Genomic DNA, 24,100 nt, shown 5'->3' on the forward strand with positions numbered 1-24,100 from the left:
GATAGTTCAACGTCGATCCTCCCAGCTTCTCACTGAAGTAAGCTACTGGCTTTCGATCCTGCATCAAAACAGCACCTATACCCACTCCGGAGGCATCACATTCAATTTCAAAAGTTTTCATAAAGTCAGGAAGTAAAAGAATAGGGGCAGTGATAAGCTTCTCTTTTAAGGTTGAAAACGCCTTCTATTGTGCTTCCTCCCATCTGAATCCTACATCCTTCTTGACAACTTCTGTAAGTGGCGCTGCAATAGTACTGAAGTCTTGGACAAATCGCTTGTAGAACCTGGCTAAACCATGAAAGCTCCTGACTTCTGCCACGTTTTTGGGTGTTGGCCACTCCTTAATAGCCTTGACCTTCTCATCGTCCACTCTAACTCCTTCTGCACTAACAACAAAGCCTAGAAAAACAACCTCAGTAGTACAGAATGAACATTTAGAAAAATTAGCAAAGAGGGATTGAGAATGAAGAACATTTAGAACTTGGCAGATATGTTCTAAGTGTTCTTCTAGACCTTTACTGTATATGAGTATGTCGTCGAAGTACACAACCACGAAGATTCCTATGAAAGGTCTGAGAGCATGATTCATTAAACGCATGAAGGTGCTTGGAGCATTTGTGAGACCAAACGGCATGACTAGCCATTCGTAGAGCCCTTGCTTGGTCTTGAAAGCTGTTTTCCATTCATCTCCTTCCTTCATTCTGATCTGATGATACCCACTCTTCAAATCGATCTTTGAGAAGACTGTTGACCCACATAACTCGTCCAGCATGTCATCTAATCTCTGAATCGGATGTCTGTACTTCACTGTGATATTGTTAATAGCTCTGCAGTCAACACACATCCTCCATGAACCATCTTTCTTGGGTACAAGCAAAACTGGTACTGCACATGGACTGAGACTCTCTCTGATGTGTCCTTTGCTCATCAGCTCTTCTACTTGCTTCTGAAGCTCTTTAGCTTCTACTGGATTGGTTCTGTAAGCTGGTCTGTTCGATAGAGCTGAACCTAGTACCAAATCGATCTGATGCTCTATCCCACGTATTGGAGGCAAGCCTGGAGGTATCTCATCTGGAAACACATCCTTGTATTCCTCTATAATCTCTATCATCTCGCGTGGAAGCTCTTCTGCTGACTTAGTACTGGTGAGTGTCTCATTATACACAAACATGAATGTGGTCATCTCTGGATCAAATAGCTTGTTGAACTCGCTGTGATTGATGTACAGGCTGTGAGACACTTTCTCTGTATCCTTGCGGTTCATGTGAAGCTGGTCCTTGTAGATTTTGCTGGGTGTAAGTGGTAGAAGAGTAACCTTACATCCCTTGAACTCAAATGATTGCTTGTTGGTGTAGCCATCATGGAACACTCTTCTGTCGAACTGCCATGGTCTTCCCAGCAGAATATGACTTGATTTCATTGGAATCACATCACATAGCAGCTCATCCTCATACTTCCCAATTGTTAGTTTCACCATCACTTGCTGCGGAACTGTCAAAGCTCCCTTGTTGTTCAACCACTGCAGCTGGTAAGGTCTTGGATGTGAAGTGGTCTTGAGGTTAAGCTTCTGTACCATCTCTTCACTAGCTGCATTAGTACAGCTACCACCATCAACGATCAAGGTGCAGACCTTGTCTTGAACCATACACCTGGTGTGAAATAGGTTCTCTCGCTGCCCTCTGTCATCTGGATGAATCTGAACACTTAAAGCTTTGCGTGCTACCAACATCTCACCCATAACTGTGGGTTCACCTTCTTCACCGAATTCAGACTCGGGTTCACTCTCTGAACTGTCTACCGACACAATATCTCCTCCTTCTTGAAGAAGAAACATCTTCTTGTTAGGACAGTCTCTGGAATAATGCCCCATTCCTGGCATTTGAAACACCTGATATGACTTGTAGAGGTGCTACTCTTGGGCTTGTAATCGATCTTAACCTCTTCTTTGACTGTGGTTATCACGGGTTTGCTGTCCTTGGTGAAGGTGGGTTTACTGAACTCTCTCGGCTTGGACATGTTAGGCGTAAATGTAGACCTCACTCCCTTTCTCTTGATCTGCGACTCAATCAACTCTGCCTTATGTACCATTTCTTGCACATCTTCATAGTTCTGCAACTCTACCTTGTCTTGAATCTCTCTGTTCAATCCTCCAAGGAACCTCGACATAACCATGTCTTCACTTTCTCTTAAATCAGCCCTGATCATAAGCGTTTCCAGCTCTTGATAGTAGTCTCTAACAGACTTAGTACCTTGAATGAGACGCCTAAGCTTGTTGAGAATCTCTCTCTGGTAGTGTGTAGGCACAAACTTCTTTCTCATTTGCGTGACTAGCTGTTCCCATGTAGTGATAGCAGGCTCTCTCTGTCGATGTCTAGTAAGTCCCAACTGCTCCCACCACAACAAAGCATAGCCATTGAATTCGGATATGGCTATCTTCACCTTGTTCAACTCATAAGTACCCTGAACCTGAAAGTTAGATTCCATCTTCCTTTCCCAGTCTAGATAAGTCTCTGGATCATTGGTACCATGAAAAGATGGATACTGAATTTTGAGGTGCTTCAGCTGCTGCCTCAAAAGATCATAATCCCTGCCATGATCTCTATTTCTGTTTCTCCTCATTGTTTCTTGACTATGATCTGAAGCTTCTTCTTCTTCAAAATACTCTCTATCTGACTCAATGTATATTCGAGGCCCAGCTACTTGTTCAGCTCGTCGTGGGCGTATGTGATCTCTGCTAGTTCTACGATTTCCTCTTTCTGTACTTTGAATGTCTCTTCTCTGATTGAAACAAGTCTCTCTTCCCCCAGTAGGGGACTTAGCTGTTCTGATCCGTGTATGCCTTGAAGAAGTTCCCACGTGAGCCTTTCCTTTAGCTAAACGAAGGGCCTCTTTAGGACTAGGTGGTTCTGTAGAACTTTGATCTGAAGCGCTAGATGATTGAGCTATGTCTTAGATCTGCTTCTCAAACTTGTTACTGAGCTGCTCCATCTGCTGCTGAAACTGCGTAGACATTGTCTTATTTGCTTCTGCTATTTGCTTAGACATGGATTGGTTCAAAGCTTCCATAGCCTATGGAGAAAGCTCCATTGTACCTGCAAATTAAAGAAGAAACTCGAAGTAAAATGTTCCTTGAATGAAAGAAACAAAAATAAACTCTAACACTCGAAATTCTAATATCGAACAAGACTACAAGAAAATCGATCAACACCGAACCCTATAACTAACAAACTCGAAATAATTAAACCCTAATGCAACAAATTTTCGAAAACAACACAAAACTAAATCCTAAACTCACAGAATTCGATCTAGACACAAACGAACAACCAAAAATTCAAACCCTAAAACTAAACAAACGAAATTAAGCAAACACCACAAGAGATTAGGGTTTAGAATCGCTTAGCCTTTGGCACAGAGTTGGCTCTGATACCACATAATACGATATCCCTAGGATAGAACTCCGATGAAATGCTATAGACTAGTGACTGGTGGTGAGGTTTGATGGTGATGGTGCGGAAGTGACAAATACGATGGAGGTGGTGATGATCACGTGATAGAACAATGATTCGATGGGGATAGATGTTTAGATGGTTGTATGGATTGAGATAAAGTGAAGAGTTTCTGAATCACAAAGTGTATAGAAACCCAGAAATCAAGAACGCATTCAAGAATTCGAATTGAGAGAAAAAGTGAAACAATACTTGCTCATACAACTTCTTCGCTGAAGAACAAAGAGGCGTAGCTTTGGGGCTTTATAATTAACCCTAGGGCTCGACACTCCAAACAACAGGAAGTTCAAAATAAAACAACAAGACGTTTAAAGGAAATATGAAAACAGCAAAACGTCTAGGTGACCTGTAGTAGTACAGAAATCACTTGTACTAGTTCAGAAGTACATTATTCCCCATTGGTAATGACTTCTAGATAACTCGACATAGTGATCCATTTGCCTCATTAAAAACCATACTGAGAAAACCCATTGAGACAAAACTCAGTTATGGGAAAAAGAGTACAAACTTCACACCTAAGTTATCTAGTTATCATTACCGGGTGAAGTCTTCAAGGTGGATATGTTGAAGACTTGGATCCTCTGTAGGTTGAATGACCCGTCAACTATGAGTGATAGAGCTTCCTTGGCCATCTCCTTAGCTCTTGAACGAGTGATCCTTCCCACCATCTCCGGTTTCTCTACAGCCTCTGGCTCCGTGCTTGCCACGATCATATCAAGTAAGCTCGTTCTGCATCATTGACTTTAGAGTTTCCGAGTTTATGTGCCCCAACCTTGCATGCCACCTGCTTGAATCACTTATGGTCTTGGAGAACAAACAAGTAGTGTCTTTAACCCCCATGATTACCTTGTACAGCCTGTTTTGGATCTTTATGCCTTGACAAGTAATTTCCCATGTTGATCATACATTGTTAGATGTTCTCCTCACATCCTAATATCACAACCTGCCTCTATAGCTTGTCCTAGACTAATGATGTTATTTTTGAGGTTAGGAATAAAGTAGACATCTAACATCCTTCTAGGTTCTCCATTGATATATGTAAACAAAATTGGTCCTTTCCCTTTGATGTCAATTCGGGAATTGTCACCGAATCGTACTTTTCCCGTGATGGTCTCATCAATCTCTTCAAAATATCTCTTATCACCCGCCATGTGATTGCTTGCACCGTTATCAAGGTACGAGACATTCTCTCCTCTTGTGTTTGCTTCAAGTTTACTTGGTGTGCAGTGCTTCTCATTCAAATAAACAACCTCGTGTATCATAAGAGCATTTGCATCTTGTGTATCACTGGTATTATCCGCTTCTTGGATCTCTTGCAGTTTTAGTAGACGATCAGGACAGCTTGAGGCGTAGTGACCAAGCTTGTCACAACGAAAATACATACTTTTCGAAAGGTCTCTTCCTCCATTAGGTCTCTTCCTTCATTAGGTCTTCCACAACCTCTTCCTCTCAAAGGTAACCGTTCTCCTCGTCCTCTGTATCAAAAGTCTCCATTGTAATCACGATTTGGTTGAGTTTCCATATTTGTGTACATCAGCTTGCCTTGGTCCTCTTGTAGTGCTTCCTCTTCGAAGATTCTTTCTTCGTATGCTTTCAACCGACCAACAATGTCTTCAAAGCTGGTCTTGTTAAGATCTAGAACATGTTCTAATGAGGCTACGATGTGAATATATCTTGACCGAGGAAGACACTTGAGGAACTTTTTCACGATCTTAGGCTATCCATGATTTCTCCAAGTGCTGCAGCTTTTGATGAGATCTCAGATAGTTTTTCCAGCGAGATCATCGACCTTATCTGCATCCTTCATCCGCAGTCGATCAAATTCAGACATTAGGGTCTGCAACCTTGCTTCCTTGACTCTCTCTACTCCGACGTGTGTTGCTTGGATTGCATCCCACACCTTCTTTGTAGTGTCTAACTCTCCAACTTGCAGGATGAGTGCTTCCAGAATTGATTGAAACAATAGTGCCATCGCCATGTTGTTCATTTCGTTATCATCACCAAGAGCTTCAATGATCGGCCAAACTTTGTGTATTTTAAGAAGTATTTTCATCTTCATAGACCAAACTGTATAGTTTGTGGAGTTTAGCATTGGACACTTGAGCGAAGAGGATCCTCCTCCATCACCCGGTTTTATTGCAGTAGCTTCAATGATTTCTCCCATAGGTTTGTTATCTCCCATCGCTCTGATACCAAATATAGTTTCAAAGTAGTTTAAAAAACACAAGAATTTAAAAGAATCACTCTTTTTTATTAACCTTTAGGAAACTCTCTCAAAACCAAAAGCTTTCTTGCTCTCTCTCAAACTTCTTAAGTTATGCCACACATTGGCATCTCCTTATCTAGAGAACTCAAAACACCAAAACCTATTCTTACACTACAAGAAAACATCATGTTTTCCTACCGCAAATATTGTAGGAAAATGGTAGGAAACACATATTTCTTACTATTTTTCTACCAAAAAAAAATAGAGGAAATAGCCTGAAGGAAATCAATATTGGTGAGATTTTCGTAGGAAATTTCCTACGAAGTTCCTACGAAATATTGTTCGTTGGAATTTCGAAGGAAAGTGGAAGGAGATTTTTTGACTATTTTCCTACCAGAATATTAGTAGGAAATTCATTCTTTCTATTTTCCTACCAAACTGATCTTACAATTTTCCTACAAACTTAATAAAAAATAAAATTAACAAATGTAGTTTTCTATAATTATATTAATTTCGAATTTAATCAAAAATTTAAAATCATTAATTATTAATCCAAATTATATATATATAATCAAATTATTAATTTAATCAGAAATACAATTCTTTTTTAAACTAAATTACAAACTTAATAAAAAAAATTTACAAACTAAATACTAAATATAAAAAATTAATAGGTTTGCTTGAGACGACGCGGTGAAGCAACTCCTCCGGTGTGACCACCTCCTCCGGTGTGACCACCTCCTCCGGTGTGAGGACCAATTGAGTGAAACGCTGAACTCTCCTCCAAAACTTCAGATCTGGAACAACGCTGGCTTCCACATGGAGATTCCCAGACTATTTTTGCCAGCGTAGATCAGATTAGGTAGAGTCATGAATCGTGGTCTATAATGATGGTGATGCATGAATAGATCGATTCAACTGTTGGTGATGTCTTGGTTTATTTTCCAATGAAGAAGAAGGTAGAGATCTAAGAGGTAGAGAAAGAGACCAATTGCTTATCAGCGAGATTGGAGTCACTCCGATTAGAAAACGTTGAGCAAAATGTTGGATTTTCTAAGAAGAACAAAGGAGAAAGAGAATAATGAAAAATGAGGAGAAAATTTTGACCCAGGAAAATAAAGAAAAGAAGAAGTTGAGAAATGAATGAGATGGAGGCTGGAGCGTAGATTTTTTAGATCTAGGGTTTTTATCAATTTTCCTACCAAATTATTACTACAAGCTTTTTTATTTTTATTTTTAATTTATTACCACATTTCTTTTGTAGGAAATTCGAAATAATTTTTCCTACCATATTCATTCTATGTCTTCTCCTTTCATATTCCTTCTGGTTTCCTACAAATTTTCCTTCAACCAAATTATTTGTAGGAAATTTGAAATAAACATTTCTACCAAATTCATTCAACATCTTTTCCTTCTATATACTTTCAGTTTCCCTACAAAATTTTTCCTTCAACCAAATTATTTGTAGGATTTCGTAAAAAATTTCCTACAATTTTCTCATATTATTTTTGTAGGAAATTATCTTTGTTCTTCCTACGAAAATTGCGTTTCGTCAAAATCAGGTAGGTTTTTGGTAGGAAATTTTTCCTACCAAACTTTTCGTAGGAAATTTTGTAGGAAAACATGATGTTTTCTTGTAGTGTTATTAGACTTTGTATATATTTAGATAACTCCTAAATATATCTGGTCATTATCCTAATCTTTTAGAAACCACAACTTGGTAGGATTAGGATTCCTTATGACTCAAGCTTTCTTCAAGCTTAAGTCAACAGAAACATCTTCGGTTTATCACCGACAACAATTTCGTTGTTTTGTCCTTCGTCAACATTGAAGAAGAAGCCATTATACGTTGTTTGTTTACCGAGAGAGAAAAAAAGTAAAAGAAGAAGTTTATTAGTTTCTTGACAGAGAGAAAATAATAACAATCTTTGAGAATTAGGGTAAAACACAACATTGTTAAGGGTTATTATATAGATTTCGATTTTCATATATCTATTTCCTTAATTATAATTTCCATATCTGAGGTTTAGTTTCCTTTTCTTTTTTTGAAGTGTATCTTCTCTTCATTAAATGATATGAAGATACGCGTTTACTAATCTAACTATCTATATATAATAATTAATCACAGTAAAAACCCTAAATTGCTCTCTCGATCGTCATCTCACATTTATTTGATTAGTCTCTAATTTTGTTTCTTTTGAGTGTGTTTGGTAATGACGGGTATGAAACGTTGGTGTACAACTCAAGAGCACTTCCTTCCCAGGAAGCGATCCAAGGACAATATTGATAGGTTTATACCAAATAGGGTTGCGATGGACTTTACTACGCTCATTACGCTCTAACTGAAGGAAGAAAAGTTAAGTATGAGGTAACTTCACCATCCAGAAAAGCCTACATAGAACGATTAGGTGAGACGATGAATATGAATAGAACCCGGATTCTCGCATTCAGAAACAAACCTCAAGCTCTGCTTTCTAGTAGTATTCACTCTGCTTCTTCTGATCCTCACCAACAACAACCTAGATCCGTAAAGCCTCGTAGATGTATTCGTCAGACTTGTGAGAGAACCTTGGACCTACCTGACATAGCTGATGACTTCTACCTTAACTTGTTAAACTGGAGCAGTGATAATGTTTTAGCCGTAGCTTTGGGAGACACTGTTTACTTGCAGAATGCATCCACTGATGTTACATCTGAGCTTGTGACCGTTGATGAAGAGGACGGACCTGTCACAAGCGTTAACTGGACGCAAGATGGTAAATATCTTGCAGTTGGTCTTCACAACTCTGAAGTGCAGCTGTGGGATTCTTCTGATGGTAGACTGATAAGAACATGAAAGGTGGTCACCTGTCAAGAGTAGGATCATTGGCATGTAACAATCACATTCTAGCAACTGGAGGAATGGACGGACGGGTCATCAACAATGATGTGCGGATGAGATCACCCATTGTGGCTACTTACGTGGGTCACACTGAAGAGGTTTGTGGTCTCAACTAGTCATGATCAGGACGGCAACTAGCAAGTACTCTTAAACTCGGCATCAATCGTTTCATTGCAATTCACTTTGTTACCAAACCAAGGTTTTTTGCATTGAAACCACAACCCACTTGAGGTGACTGAATAATACTGATCATGGTCGGGATAGAGTGTGTGAGGACAAGAGAAAGGGGTCACTCGAGCCACATTTTTTTTTCCTGCTGCTTAACTTAGATTCGACAAGGCACGTTAAGCAGCTCAAAAATGATTGTGATCACACGCTGCATAAGGACAACAAAATGTGGGAGAAAACAGAAAGGTATGCTACTCAAGAAACGCTAACTAGCCAGAAACAAAGGCTAGGATAAAACCAAATCATAAATTCAACTTCAACTATGGGTCAGACCTAGCCGATATTTTACGATGCTACAGCTTGTCCCGTGATGATGAAAACACATCACAATTCATGTTCATGGTAAGATGTTGTTGCCCGACATGAATAGCTGAATAATGGGATTATTGAATCATTAAATAGCGGAAAATCAACATAACGACAAAAATGTTATGATGCAAATTTGTTTTATTCTTAAGCGCTTAAAAACTATTAAGATGTAGATAAATGAAGTTTTTCTAATTTAACTATAATATAATTATATAAAACATGCAGTCATTCCGTGCAAGGTTTTGTAAACGATATTTATTTTGTTTGAAGGTTTTTCTGAATGATATTTATTTGCCAGAACTATGTTTTGAAGATGTAAATGTGAAATGTGAAAAAGTTGCATACTGTTTAAGCCAAATGTGTTTTTTTTTTTTTTGTTAAAAATTGGTAAGACCTAAATATTTCTCATTTTGATATGTATTTCAGACAACAAAGATACTAATGTATTATTTTTTACTCATAATGTATTATAATTTGCTTTCTTTCAATTGAACCCACAATATTTAGTGCTAAATATAAACATATAAATAAGATGAGAACAAAATAGTATACACTTTATATTTGCTAAATGTTTTTTTTTTAAATAGATAAAGATAAATTTATAAATGGAAAAATATAACCTTTTTTCTCACACATACATTACATTTAATATAGTGCAGCTGTGTTGTCGCAATATCACCACTGTAATTCAAATATGGTATCCATATTGATGCCTAAAAAGATAATGTCATTTTTTCTTGTTGATATAGATTAATGTCATTTAACTTTTTATACTATATAAAGAACACATCAACTTCTTCCAATCCAAAAGCAAATTTAGTTCTACTTATCATTGGGGGTATAAAAAACATCCTCACTTTCTTCACCACCAAAACATAACATAAAAAGAAAATTTATCCAAAAATAAAATCTTATATACAATAATCTACGCTCCTTTTAAGCAAGGTTATCAAAAAGTTTATCTTCTAACTCGTTTAAACATGATCAAAACGTTGTTCTACACCTTCCTTCAAACAAAACACCAAGAAGAAAACGCTGATAGGACAGATCCTAACTATCCATTGTTTCCTCAAGAAGTCGAGATTCGACCCATAACTCCTTTCTGTTGGAAAATCCTCAAAACCCTCACAAGACATGAAATATTGGACGAAGACAAGTTACAACTTCCACATGAGAAAATCCTAGATATTTTGATGAGATACTATTCAAAACGTGTCATATTTCTCACAAATTATCTGACTTGTCAGCTCAATTTATTTGTGAAAGATATTGATACAAACACTATCCATTTTGTTACATTGTGGAAACATCCACATGAAGAAAATTTCACTATGTGTGAGTCTTGGATCAAAGAATTTGTTAAGAGGAAGGAGCTTGTGGCTGGCATGGTGGTTGGTATGTATTGGGATTACGAGAATTGCATGTTTTGTTTCTCAGTATTAGAGGGAAGTGAGTGACTCAATAGATTTAGAATTGCTATAACATATAAATAAATATATTCATTTTATGTTCAAAATGAGATCTAGCAATAAATTGTGTGAGACTTTTAATTTTAAATTTTTGGGTCTGGTAAAAGAAGAATCATATTCCATTCAATGTTTTTATATTAGTTTCGTTAATATATAATTAATATGAATATCAATATGTATGCAGTACTGTATGTATGAGGTAATTAATTTGAACGCACTGAAACGAAATGGAATGTGAGATGATGAATGTGAATTTGAACACAGAGAGAAAAGTTTCATCGCTGATGACGATCGAGAGCTAATGATGAATAAAAAGAAAAAAACTAGTGAGAGCAATGTAGGGGTTTTTTTTTGTTCACTGTGATTAATTATATACTACAACGGTTAGATTGATTTTAGTAAAATGGAAACCGAATCTCAGATTGTGACAATAAACTAGAAAAATCCGAACGGTTAAATTAGTAAACGTGTATCATCATATTATTTAATGAAGAAAATATACACTTCAAAACAAGACAAAAAAAAAAAAGAAGAAAGAAATTATGAAGGCCTTAGATAAGGAAATCTAATTATACAACGGTTAGATTGAAATTTAATTAAGGAAATATATATGGAAATCAAATTCTATATAATAGCCATTAATCGTGTTTTACACTAATTCTTCTCAAATCTCGAAGAGTGTCCTTCTTTATTTTCTCTCTGTCAAGAAACTAAAGCTTCTTCTTTTCTATTTTTTTTCTCTGTAAACAAACAACGTACAATGACTTCTTCTTCAATGTTGACGAAGGACAAAACAATGAAATTGTTGTCGGTGAGAAACCGAAGATGTTTCAAGAAACAACCCTCGCTCTCTTTCGTTTCAAAGAAGACAACAAATCTTCCTTTGAGAGAACAGACCATGTTTAAGAAAGCCTCCAAGCTTTCAATCCTATGCGATATCGAAGTCTGTGTTATATACTACGGCCGTGACGGAGAACTCATCAAGACATGGCCAGAAGATCAATCCAAGGTTCAAGACATGGCGGAGAGATTCAGCAATCTAAACGATAGAGAGAGACGCAAGAAAAGCAGAGACCTTTCTCTGTTTCTGAATAAGAAGACCCTCAAAGACAAGAAGACATCTTTTGATATCAAGGACAACAAATTCTCTGAGAAAGTCTTGGAGATGGAGGCTTCGTTAGAGAGTGCTCTACGAGTGTTACAAGATAAGCTTCTTCGGTTACAGAACCAGACGGAACCCGATCAGAACCCTGTGGTGTCTTCCGCCGGCTTCTTCACAACAGATCCATCATTGATGAGCGGAATAGAACAAGACCTATAGACGCCATCATTGACTCAACAACATCAGAGAAAAGTTTCAGTCTTTCTCTATAACCATGACAACGGTAGCTTCTGCCAATTCCCTCACTTTGTTTCTATCTTTGACCCATCGATGAGTACAGCTTCACTTGGGGCACAAGGACTTTGTCTAAGAAATAACGACTCGGATCTTCCCATGTTGTTTCCTCCTCAGATTCAGACACAAACCCCACCACTTGTCCACTTTGATCAGTTTGCCGGGTGGAATCAAACTCCGTCGTCTTTTGCTGATCCAGTGATGTTCTCTTCTTACAATTGAGTTAGGTCTTTGACTAGGTCAATGGTTTATTATTTTCTATTATGTATGATTATGAATGTTAGATTATGAGTTTTAACTCTGCTAGCAAAAAGTATCTTCTTGTGGCCGATTTAGGGTTTGTTAGAAGTCGACAATTTTTGTTATTATCCTTTGAATTGTATGTTTTCCTAAATATGAATGTATTTTTTTCTCAAGTTCCTCATATATATTAAGAATTTAAGAGTTTTAATATACAATCGACATTGAATGTTGGACACTAGAAAATTTTCAAGATACTATATTGGTATTCTTTCTTTTTTTGACAATGATATACTCTATATTGGTCTTCGAGAATATTGGTTAATAAATAATGGTCTTGTTTGTAACGAAACTACAAGATTCTGTCCATGTTGGCCAGTATTCTTAGACTCGGCATCAATCGTTTCATTGCAATTCACTTTATTACCAAACCAAAGTTTTTTGCATTGGAACCACAACCCATTTGAGGTGACTGAATAAATACTGATCATGCATGGTCGGGATAGAGTGTGCGAGGACAAGAAAAGGGATCGCTCAAGCCACATCTTTTTTTTCTTCTTCTTTTTTCTGCTGCTTAACTTAGATTCGTCAAGCAGCTCAAAAATGATTGTGATCACACTCTACATAAGAACAACAAAATGTGGGAGAAAACAGAAAGGTCTGCTGCTCAAGAATTGCTAACCAGCCAGAAACAAAGGCTAGGATAAAACCAAATCATAAATTCAACTTCAACTATGGGTCAAACCTAGCCGATATTTTACGATGCCACAGCTTGTCCCGTGATGATGAAAACACATCACAATTCATGTTCATGGTAAGATGTTGTTGCCCGACATGAATAGCTGAATAATGGGATTATTGAATCATTTTTTTTTTGAATAAAATGTAAAATTTATTCGAAAAAAGTAGTGTTTACATCAAGTGCAGCATGTGGTAGATTGTTTGCCATAGATTATTGAATCATTAAATAGCGGAAATCAACATAACGACAAAAATGTTATGATGCAAATTTATCTTATTCTTAAGCGCTTAAAAACTATTAAGCTGTAGATAAATGAAGTTTTTCTAATTTAGCTATAATATAATTATATAAAACATGCAGTCATTCCGTGCAAGGTTTTGTAAACGATATTTATTTTGTTTGAAGGTTTTTCTGAATGATATTTATTTGCCAGAACTATGTTTTGAAGATGTAAATGTGAAATGTGAAAAAGTTGCATACTGTTTAAGCCAAATGTGTTTTTTTTTTTGTTAAAAATTGGTAAGACCTAAATATTTCTCATTCTGATATGTATTTCAGACAACAAAGATACTACTGTATTATTTTTTACTCATAATGTATTATAATTTGCTTTCTTTCAATTGAACCCACAATATTTAGTGCTAAATATAAACATATAAATAAGATGAGAACAAAATAGTATACACTTTATATTTGCTAAATGTTTTTTTTTTAAATAGATAAAGATAAATTTATAAATGGAAAAATATAACCTTTTTTTCTCACACATACATTACATTTAATATAGTGCAGCTGTGTTGTCGCAATATCACCACTGTAATTTAAATATGGTATCCATATTGATGCCTAAATAGATAAATATCATTTTTTCTTGTTGACATAGATTAATGTCATTTAATTTTTAACACTATATAAAGAACACATCAACTTCTTCCAATCCAAAAGCAAATTTAGTTTTTCTTATCATTGGGGGTATAAAAAACATCCTAATTTTCTTCACCACCAAAACATAACATAAAAGAAGATTTATCCAGAACTAAAATCTTATATACAATAACCTACGCTCCTTCTAAGCAAGGTAATCAAAAAGTTTATATCCTAACTAGTTTAAACATGATCAAAACATTATTCTACATCTTCCTTCAAACAAAACACCAAGAAGAAAACACTGATAGGACAGATCCTAACTATCCACTGTTTCCTCAAGAAGTCGAGATTCGACCCATAATTCCTTTCTGTTGGGAAATCTTCAAAACCCTCACAAGACATGAAATATTGGATGAAGGCAAATTACAACTTCCACATGAGAAAATCCTAGATATTTTGATGAGATACTATTCAAAATGTGTCATATTGCTCACAAATTGTCTGACTTGCCAGCTCAATTTATTTGTGAAAGATCTTGATACAAATACTATCCATTTTGTTACATTGTGGAAACATCCACATGAAGAAAATTTCACTATGCGTGAGTCTTGGATCAAAGAATTTGTTAAGAGGAGGGGGCTTGTGGCTGGCATGGTGGTTGGTATGTATTGGGATTACGAGAATTGCATGTTTTGTTTCTCGGTATTAGAGAGAAGTGAGTGACTCAATAGATTCAGAATTGCTATGACATATAAATAAATATATCATTTTATGTTCAAAATAAGATCTAGCAATAAATTGTGTGAAACTTTTAATTTTAAATTTTTGGGTTTAGGTAAAAGAAGAATCATATTCGATTCAATGTATTTATCTTAGTTTCGTTAATATATAATTAATATGAATATCAATGTGTATGAGGTAATTTGAATGTACTGGAACGAAATAGAATGTGAGATCATGAATGTGAATTTGAACACAGAGAGAAAAGTTTCGTCGCTGATGACGATCGAGAGTTAATGATGAATAAAAAGAAAAAAAACTAGTGAGAGCAATGTAGGGTTTTTTTTTGTTCACTGTGATTAATCTATATATACATTTTTGGAGAAATTTATGAAATAAATCCTGAATTTCATACCAAGGCATGTAATTGGCATTAAATATTAAATATTTAAAATTTTATGTATTAATTTTAACAACCAAGATTTACATTTTACAGAAATCTATACATTAACACAATTAATTGTCGAGTATAAGATCTCCTAGACGATATTACAAGATATCTCTTTCCATCTTTTCCTCTAATATCTGTAAAAATCAAATTAAAGAAACAATGATAAATGGCAAAGGGTATAATATTCCTTCAATCTTCCAAAATAAAATCGATTACAAAATACTTTTATACCTAATTAGTTTTCTAAAGCCGTGATTTTGGAATCGAAAGATTATAAGAATTATCGACCTAATGATTAGCCTATAAATACTCTAACTTACTTAAAACCTTGAAGATGGCGTAGTTCTCTTCATAATGGATGCTACTTTTGTTCTTCAGATCCTACAAAACAGCTTGGAGGGTTCATCCTCCATTCATGGCATCTGTAAACACAAATAACTGATGAAACTCTCGAAGATGGTTTTGTCAGATGAAGTGGTAAAGATCTACCTATTAAATATGACTACTAATACAGTTTTTCGTTATTCATTTCAGGGTACAAAAATTCATTTCTTAGTAAAGAAGGATTTGGTTTCCAAAAATGTGAATAGGCTCTCTGTTGGTGACTGGGTTTTCTTTAAGACATTTGGGTGAAGAAGGTAATCATAAAGGTTGATGATTAGAACTTAAACATCTTGCTCTATTTCTATGCTTTATTTGATTCTTTAAGTTAATTATATAATCAACATATAAGTCATGTTAACTAAACAAAACCATCTATAGCTCTAAGTGTGGGTCGAGTCTAAAAAACCGATTAGTGAACTACTAATAGCACTTCTATTTTTTCTTCCTCACCTTCTTTTCCTTTTCCAGGTCATAACACAGTCTGTAACGAAATGAGAATCAACTCGATAACCATGTTCACAAGCATCGTGAGGTTAGAGGTCTCGCATCACAAGTAAAGAAGAACAGAGGTTTGCGTGGAAAGGGTCATAACAACCATAAGAATCGACCCACACTTAGAGCTACTTGGAAGAAAAACAAATTTAAACTCTGTTACCGTTGATTCTCTTGAACATAAACTAATTTCCATTACCCTTGACTGGCCTACAAGCCTACTCAATCGATGATTTCATGTTGAAAGCAACCCTCAATCGCTAATCTACAATGTTTTCAATATTAATCTATTAACATCTCTGTTCTTGCACTTGATGTCCTATTTGATACCTAAAATGAAAGTGGGATCGAAAAAACCAAATTATGAGGAAAGAACAGAGTCTCTTAAGGTCTGATTCAATTGACAGCTCTATTCGAGTAAAAAAATTAGAATCGTGACAAATCAGGATCATTAGATCGATTGTTAGACCATAAATCAGATCAGATAGCATGTTGACAATGAAAGAAATAATGTGAGCGAAGAAGATGATGTGTTTGTTTTTATAAAATCATATTAATTTTATTTTACACAAAAAGACAATAACAAAATATATGTCTTAAAGTATGTACTTTAAAAGAAAAATCAATTCTTGGTTCAATGGACTGTTTTTTCCATTTCTAATATTATATACACAATTACTTTATCCATTTTACTAATGAAAGTTTTCTTAAAAATATTATAAGTATGACTGATATGAGCAAAAACAAAAACAGTCAAACATTTTTCTTTTCACTCCACAATGGAAATATATATATATTAAAGTGCTACAACTGTTAGATTGATTTTAGTAAAATGGAAACCGAATCTCATTCAGATTGTGACAACAAACTGGAAAAATCCAAACGGTTAATTTAGTAAACGTGTATCATCATATTATTTAATGAAGAGAAGGAAAAAAGGAAATTATGAAGGCATATATGGAAATCTAATTCTACAACGGTTAGATTGAAATCTATATAATAATAACAATCTGAAAAAATGTCAACAACAGTTGCGATTTTTCGTCGTACCTTTTCGTAAAAAGTATATTTTTTTGAAAGAAAAATTCAACGGTTACATCTCTTTAAAAAGTTGCGTCTTTTAATGTAGAGTTGTGTCTCTTACAAACAGTTGTGTCTATTCAAATGTTCACATCTTTATAAATTTATATATAAGTGACTTCTCATCAATGTATTTCTATATAATAATAACAATCTGAAAAATGTCAACAACAATTGCGATTTTTCGTCGTACCTTTTCGTAAAAAGTATATTTTTTTGACAGAAAAATTCAACGGTTGCATCTCTTTAAAAAGTTGCGTCTGTTAAATGTAGAGTTGTGTTTCTTACAAACAATTGTGTCTATTCAAATGTTCACATCTTTATAAATTTATATATAGGTGACTTCTCATCATTGTATTCAAATTTTCTTTATTTTATATTTTTGACAGTAAATTTTTACAGTTGCATCTCTCTAAAAAGTTGCGTCTGTTGAATATAAAGTTGTGTCTTTTTCAAACAGTTGTGTCTGTTCACATCTTTAAAAATCTATATATAAATAACTTCTCATCATTGTATTCAAATTTTCTTTATATTTGTATTAGTTAAAAGAGAATTTGCTAGAAATGACGTCTCATCACTATGAGAAATTTATTCCAGTTTAATATATTTTGTTAATCCTTGTAATATTTAATTATATTCAGTCTCTAGGTATACAACCATCTATTCATAGAGGGTTATCATTCTATTGGTATGAATCCAAACCAAAATTTTTGTTTTTAGCTGTTAAAAAATGTGGTTCAAGTTAGTTTTTCAGAAAATGAGAGCATATTGGCTCGTATATGTTTGTTTATTTTTTTTTGTCACAAGTATACATTTGTCTACTCCATGCTTTTTGATTAGAAAACTAATTGTATTATAGAAAACAAAAATGGATTTCTATATTTCTATTTAAAAAAAAAATCTGATTATAAAATATCAAGGTAAAAATAAAAAGTATGTTTCATCTATAAAACGATAGTTGTTTGTATTATATATTCATTTACAATACTGCCTTTATGAAAATAAATGTATTCTTTTTTATATGAATATATAACTGAGTTTTGATTCAAATAAATAAAATATGTTATAATTTTCTGTTTAGTTATATTCAAATTTGAGAGGATTGGTAATTTTCTTACTGGTTGAGTGAATAGTAATATTTTTATTCATTTTGTATGAAGTAAAAATTGATTTTGGAAATAGATATATGTTTGAGTTATGCTAAAAATACTAAAATAATTAATTAAAATGAATTTAAACAAATCATTATGTCATTTTAAGAATGGTCCTCAATTAATATTTTTCATATTTGTAATTTATTATATGATTATTTAAGAAATTTATATTGTCTTATACAATGTATTCATAATTTTATCATTTAAAAAAAAAAATATATATATATATATATATATATAATCATTTACATATCATATTTGACAACAAGAGAACAAGTTGTAACGGTTCATAAAATATATAAAAATACGACTGTAGATTGCATCTATTCATTTTTCAGAAATTAAAAAATATTTTACGAAAAATTATGACGAAAAGACAAAGATTAAAGGTTACATTGAAAAGATGCGAACGAAAGGCAGTTAATCGAAACGCATAAAAGCAAACAAAATAACACGACTGCAATGTAATCTCATGGCAGTTAATCGTAAAAATTTGTTTAATTTGATGTGTGTAGCATTGTTAATTACTTATTTAATTATATGTGAAGGTAAGATTATTTTTAAAGAATATCTTTCAATAAAGATATAAAGAATGTTTCAAAAATTTGTATATTTTTGAAATTTTTATTAAACAGTTTAGAAATCCCAATAGTTTAATAAATAAATTTAATTAAAGAATTTTTGTAATGAATATTTTACTAAAATGAGTTCTTCCGCGATATCGCAGGGCTCCATACCTAGTTATAATTAATGAAATATATGGAAATCAAATTCTATATAATAGCCCTGAACCTTGTTTTACACTAATTCTTCTCAAATCTCGAAGATTGTCCTTCTTTATTTTCTCTCTCTCAAGAAACTAAATCTTCCTTTGAGAGAACAGACCATGTTTAAGAAAGCCTCCGAGCTTTCAATCCTATGCGATATCGAAGTCTGTGTTATATACTATGACCGTGACGGAGAACTCGTCAAGACATGGCCGGAAGATCAATCCAAGGTTCGAGACATGGCGGAGAGATTCAGCAAACTAAACGATAGAGAGAGACGCAAGAAAAGCAGAGACCTTTCTCTGTTTCTGAATAAGAAGACCTTCAAAGACAAGAAGACATCTTTTGATATCAAGGACAACAAATTCTCTGAGAAAGTATTGGAGATGGAGGCTTCGTTAGAGATTGCTCTACGGGTGTTATAAGATAAGCTTCTTTGGTTACAGAACCAGACAAAACCCGATCAGAACCCTATGGTGTCTTCTGCCGGCATCTTCACAACAGATCCATCATTGATGAGCAGAACAGAACAGGACCTATAGACGCCATCATTGACTCAACAACATCAAAGCAAAGTTTCAGTGTTTCTCTATAACCATGACAACGGTAGCTTCTCCCAACTCCCTCACTCTGTTTCTAGCTTTGACCCATCGATGAGTACGGCTTCACTTGGGGCACAAGGACTTTTGAAAGCAAGAGTCGATAACCCTAGTAAACGAGAAGAGATGGTGGCTTACAAGGATAATTTCATCTTATTGTTGCTTATTACATCACATAGTCTTTATATAGACAAGTCTTAGGTTGACAAGATTAGGATTGTTCCCTGACAAGTGTCATCATCTGCAGAGGATTGCAAATCCTAGAGGAGCGAATCTGTTCGCAGTTTGGAGCGTTGTGTGAGCTGTAGAGTGAGCTGTCTGCAATGGTTTGACTGTACAGCAAGGTGCACATGGTTCTGCTTTGTTACCGTTGCAGAGCATTTCTCGACTTAGAATCTTAATGGGCTGGACAACCTTGACGAGGCCCACCTTCTTACCTTGTTGGACCGAAAAAACAAGAGCAGTGTTGTTATGCTTTACACCCCCCCCCCCCCCCCCCCCCTCAAACTTTGTGTGGGCGGTGAGACTACACCAAGTTTGAACTTGAGATCATTGAACATCGGGATTGGTAAGGACTTTGTGAAGATATCTGCCAATTGATGAGCAGATGGAATGTGGTAGACCGTCAGTGACCCTTCTGCAACCTGTTCTCTCACATAATGATAATGCGTCTTGAAATGCTTAGACTGTTTGTGCAGAGTGGGATTTGCAGAGAGATATACCGCGGACAGATTGTCACAGTACATCTCTGGGACTTGAGAAGAAGGCATGCCAATGTTCTCTAACAGATCTCTTATCCAGTTTACTTCAGCTGCAGTGTCGGATAGGCAGCGGTACTCTGCTTCAGTGGAGCTTCGTGAGATTGATGGTTGACATTTAGCCGACCAAGAAATGGTATTTGAGCCAAGAAATGTGCAGAATCCTCTTGTGGACCGACTAGTACTTTGACAGCCACCCCAATCACTGTCACTGTAGGCACGTAAGGTATAATCAGTGTTTTGACTGAAAGAAAGACCATGATCAATGGTACCTTTGATGTATCGAATAATCCTTTTGAGGAGACTGAAATCTGCCACTGTAGGTGAGTGCATCCTTTGACACACCAAATTGACTGCGAATTGAATATTCGGTCTGGTCAGAGTGAGATATTGCAGTTTGCCAGCTAAACTTCTGAAAAAGTTGGATTATCGAACATGTCCTCTTGTCCTTTGACTTTCTGAAGTTCCAATAGTAGAGGTGTTGCAGCAGGAGCAAAATCAGTCATTCCTGCAGCAATAAGAAGATCCTCCGCATATATGTGTTGATTGAGAAATAAATCGTCAGAATGGTAGTGACATTTTATCCCGAGAAAGTAACTCATCTTCCCCAAATCTTTCATACGAAATTCTTCACTTAGTTCTTGGAGAAGCTTGTTGAGCAGCTCCGGATTGCTCCCTGTCAAGATTATATCATCAACGTAGAGGAGCAGCACAATGATGTCATTACCTCTGTCATAAACGAAGAGTGAGGGATCCTTCAAACTACATGTAAAGCCAAATTTTAGAAGAAATGTGCTGAACTTGTCGAACCAGGCACGTGGTGCTTGTTTTAAACCATATACTGCTTTGTTCAATTTCCACACATGAGATGGATTTTCCTTATCTTCAAATCTAGGTGGTTGTCTCATGTAGACTGTTTCTGTCAAATCTCCATGCAAAAAATCATTCTTAACATCAAGTTGTTTCAGGGGCCACTTGTGAACTGTTGCAGCATGAAGAATGAGACGCACTGTAGCAGTTTGTACAACTGGACTATATGTTTCAAGGAAATCAACTCCCTCTTCCTGATCATAACCTTTTGCCACGAGACGTACTCTGAGTTTATCCAGGCTACCATCAGCATTGATCTTTGTTTTAACCCACCTGCAGCCGAGAACATTCATTACTTCTTCATGTGGAACCAAATCAAAATTGTTAGTCTCAACAAATGTTTCTACTTCTTCTCCCATTGCTCATATCCACCCCGGATGTTTGAGAGCCGAAGCTACCGTCTCAGGTTCCTGAACCGGTGTTTGAGTGATGGTGAGAGCATACTTTGGATTAGGTTTCCGTACACCATCTTTCCCTCTTGTGATCATAGGGTGCTGATTAACTGTTAGAGCGACAAGTGGAGGAAAATCTGCTTCTGTAAATAAGGGAGCTTGATCTTCATGCAGAGACTCATCATCAGAATTTGTGTGTTCATGAGCATCATCGCCTGAGATAAGAGCAGGATCCTCAACAAGATCAGTGTTGTTCTGTTGTTCGACAATTGCAGGTTGAGGAGACTCTGAGGCAACCGAGCTTGGTACTACAATCTCATCATGAACCGTGGAAGAAGTGTCAGGTTGCTGCACTGGAGTAGACTGAGAACCACATTGCCAAGCCGACAACAATGGTGTTGTTGCTGCAGGGATTAAAGCCGAGTACTCATCGACAAAGGGATAAGCATTTTCATCAAAAAGAACATGTCTACTAATATAGACACGACCAGTAGGAGGGTAGATGCACTGATACCCTTTGTACTTCTCATTGTAGCCGAGGAAAACACATTTTAAGGATTTGGGATCAAATTTATTGTTCCCATAAGCACGAAGAGTTTGATAACATACACTGCCAAAAACTCGTAATGCAGAATAATCTGGTTTTTGTGCAAACAGAGCTTCATGTGGACTTTTTGAGTCTGAAAGCACCGAAGAAGTTAGTAAGTTACTCAGATAGTTGGCAGTGAAGAATGATTCAACCTAGTACTGTTGTGGCACTTTACTCTGAAACATCATGTTGAGACTCAACTCTGTTAAGTATCTATGTTTTCTTTCTGCTAAACCATTATGTTGAGGGGTATAGGGACAAGAGATAAATTGCTTGATTCCACAGTTTGCAAGATGATTGACAAATTGAGAGTTAACAAATTCACCACCACCATCACACTGAAACATCTTGATTTTCTGATTCAGCTGATTCTCAACAAACTTTTGAAACAACACAAAAACTGAGTAGAATTCTTATTTATTCTTCAATAGATAGAACCAACAAAAGCGAGAGTAATTGTCAACAAAGATAACATAGTATCTAAACCCCTGAACAGATGTGATTGGAGCAGGTCTCCACAAATCACAATGTATCCTCTCAAGAGGTTTACTAGCTACAAAAGTAGAAGAAGAAAAAGGGAGTTGAACACTCTTTCCAAGTCTGCAAGGTTCACACAGCTTGTTGGTGCGCTTGTTTATTGAGATAGCTTCAGCATTAGATAAGATTTGTAAGACTTCTGCACTTGGATGCCCCAAACGTTTGTGCCAAACTTCATCACTAGCAGCCATTTGACGAGTCGAATAGAAAGAACCAAACGCAGGATTAGCCAGAACATAGTGGTCCTTACTCTGGTTTCCGGTTGTGAGGAGCTGTTTGGTATGCTTATCATTTACATGCACACCATCAGAGTCAAATTTAATAGAACAAGGGTAGTCGCCACAGAGCTTTGAAACGGACAACAGAGACTTGGTATTGTTAGGACTGACTAACACATCATTAAGAGGAAGAAAAGTACCTTATACAGTCTGCAGAGGAATCGAACCAATATGCGTATAGGTAAGAATTCACCATTACCAACCATTACCGAGTCATGACCTTGATATGTTTGAGCTTGTTGTAGGTTTGTTGTAGAGTTGGTGATATGAGCTATAGAGCCACTATCCGGTAACCACTCAGTGCCAGTGTGTTGTTCTCCATCAGAAATACGCATAGCAGCTAAAGCAACAGGCAGTTCTGGCTCCGGAAGAGACTCATTGTATCGATTGTAACACTTGAAGGCACTGTGTCCATACTTCCCACATATCTGATAAGTTGGTCGAGAGGAGACATTGGATTGAGTACTCTGACCACTTCCATGCTGCTGAAAACCTCAACCTCTGGTAGAGTAATTTCCCCTGCCTCTGTAGCCGCCTCTAGATCCTGAACGACCTCCTCTGGTGTTTGAACTACCTCTATCGAAGTAGCCTTTTCAGTTTGAAACGCCAAGTGAGGCGAAACCACATGCGCAGTGTTGTAAGTTTTCAGCTTATCATCAAAAGAGATGACTTTAAACACAACATCTTCATAGCAGGGACCAGGAACCGAATCCATAGAGTGTTCAATAACAGTAGTGACCGACTCATACTCCTTACCAAGGCCAGTCAGCAAGCCATGAATCTTTTCTATATCATTCATAGGGAAGCCAATAGAATCAAGTTGGTCATAGATCTGTTTCAGTTCACTAAGATACTCTTCCATTGTTCTTCCTATTTTAAGACAGTCTCTCAAACGGTTCTGCAACTCAAATTTCCTAGTAGTAGACACCCTATTTAACTTTTTAGCTAGAGCATTCCATACCTCATAAACAGATTGCATACCGTATACTGCCCGCAAAGCTGGTTCCATAAGCGAACCAAAGATCCAGGCCATGACCAGCTGGTCATTACGAACCCACTTCACAAATTCTGGGTTAGGCTCTTCAGAGGGACCTTCAACTCCAGCAGGACGTGTAGTTGCAGGTCGAGTAGCAGCATGACGTGTTATCGAACCATTGACGTATCTGAGTAACATTTGTGGTGAGA

The 24,100-nt window shown here is 36.0% G+C and overlaps 1 protein-coding gene and 5 pseudogenes across 2 annotated transcripts; 5 read left to right on the forward strand and 1 right to left on the reverse strand.

Annotated features, from left to right (window-relative positions):
- Window positions 1–4,429: 4,429 nt before the first annotated feature.
- LOC147919264 (uncharacterized) lies at window positions 4,430–4,888 on the reverse strand. Its single transcript, XM_087503913.1, has one exon. It carries the CDS (start codon window positions 4,886–4,888, stop codon window positions 4,430–4,432), a length of 459 nt encoding a protein of 152 aa, XP_087360039.1.
- A 3,121-nt stretch (window positions 4,889–8,009) lies between these two features.
- Window positions 8,010–8,823, forward strand: LOC104772637 (cell division cycle 20.5, cofactor of APC complex pseudogene; annotated as a pseudogene).
- A 1,134-nt stretch (window positions 8,824–9,957) lies between these two features.
- On the forward strand, window positions 9,958–10,774 carry LOC104771176 (B3 domain-containing protein At5g26805 pseudogene; annotated as a pseudogene).
- Window positions 10,775–11,374: 600 nt separating this feature from the next.
- On the forward strand, window positions 11,375–12,217 carry LOC104772638 (agamous-like MADS-box protein AGL93; annotated as a pseudogene).
- Window positions 12,218–13,948: 1,731 nt separating this feature from the next.
- Window positions 13,949–14,748, forward strand: LOC104771177 (B3 domain-containing protein At5g26805 pseudogene; annotated as a pseudogene). The gene has a single exon (XR_015592087.1). The product of XR_015592087.1 is annotated as a B3 domain-containing protein At5g26805 pseudogene (transcript).
- A 4,263-nt stretch (window positions 14,749–19,011) lies between these two features.
- LOC109131214 (agamous-like MADS-box protein AGL93 pseudogene) lies at window positions 19,012–19,692 on the forward strand (annotated as a pseudogene).
- Window positions 19,693–24,100: the final 4,408 nt, after the last annotated feature.

Source organism: Camelina sativa, chromosome 20 (assembly GCF_030686135.1).
Source record: "Camelina sativa cultivar CO46 ecotype springtype chromosome 20, ASM3068613v1".
NCBI lineage: Eukaryota > Viridiplantae > Streptophyta > Magnoliopsida > Brassicales > Brassicaceae > Camelina > Camelina sativa.

Excerpts from the sequence above, each read along its gene's own strand:
- LOC147919264 (XM_087503913.1), bottom strand. The coding sequence starts at position 4,888 with ATGTATTTTCGTTGTGACAAGCTTGGTCACTACGCCTCAAGCTGTCCT.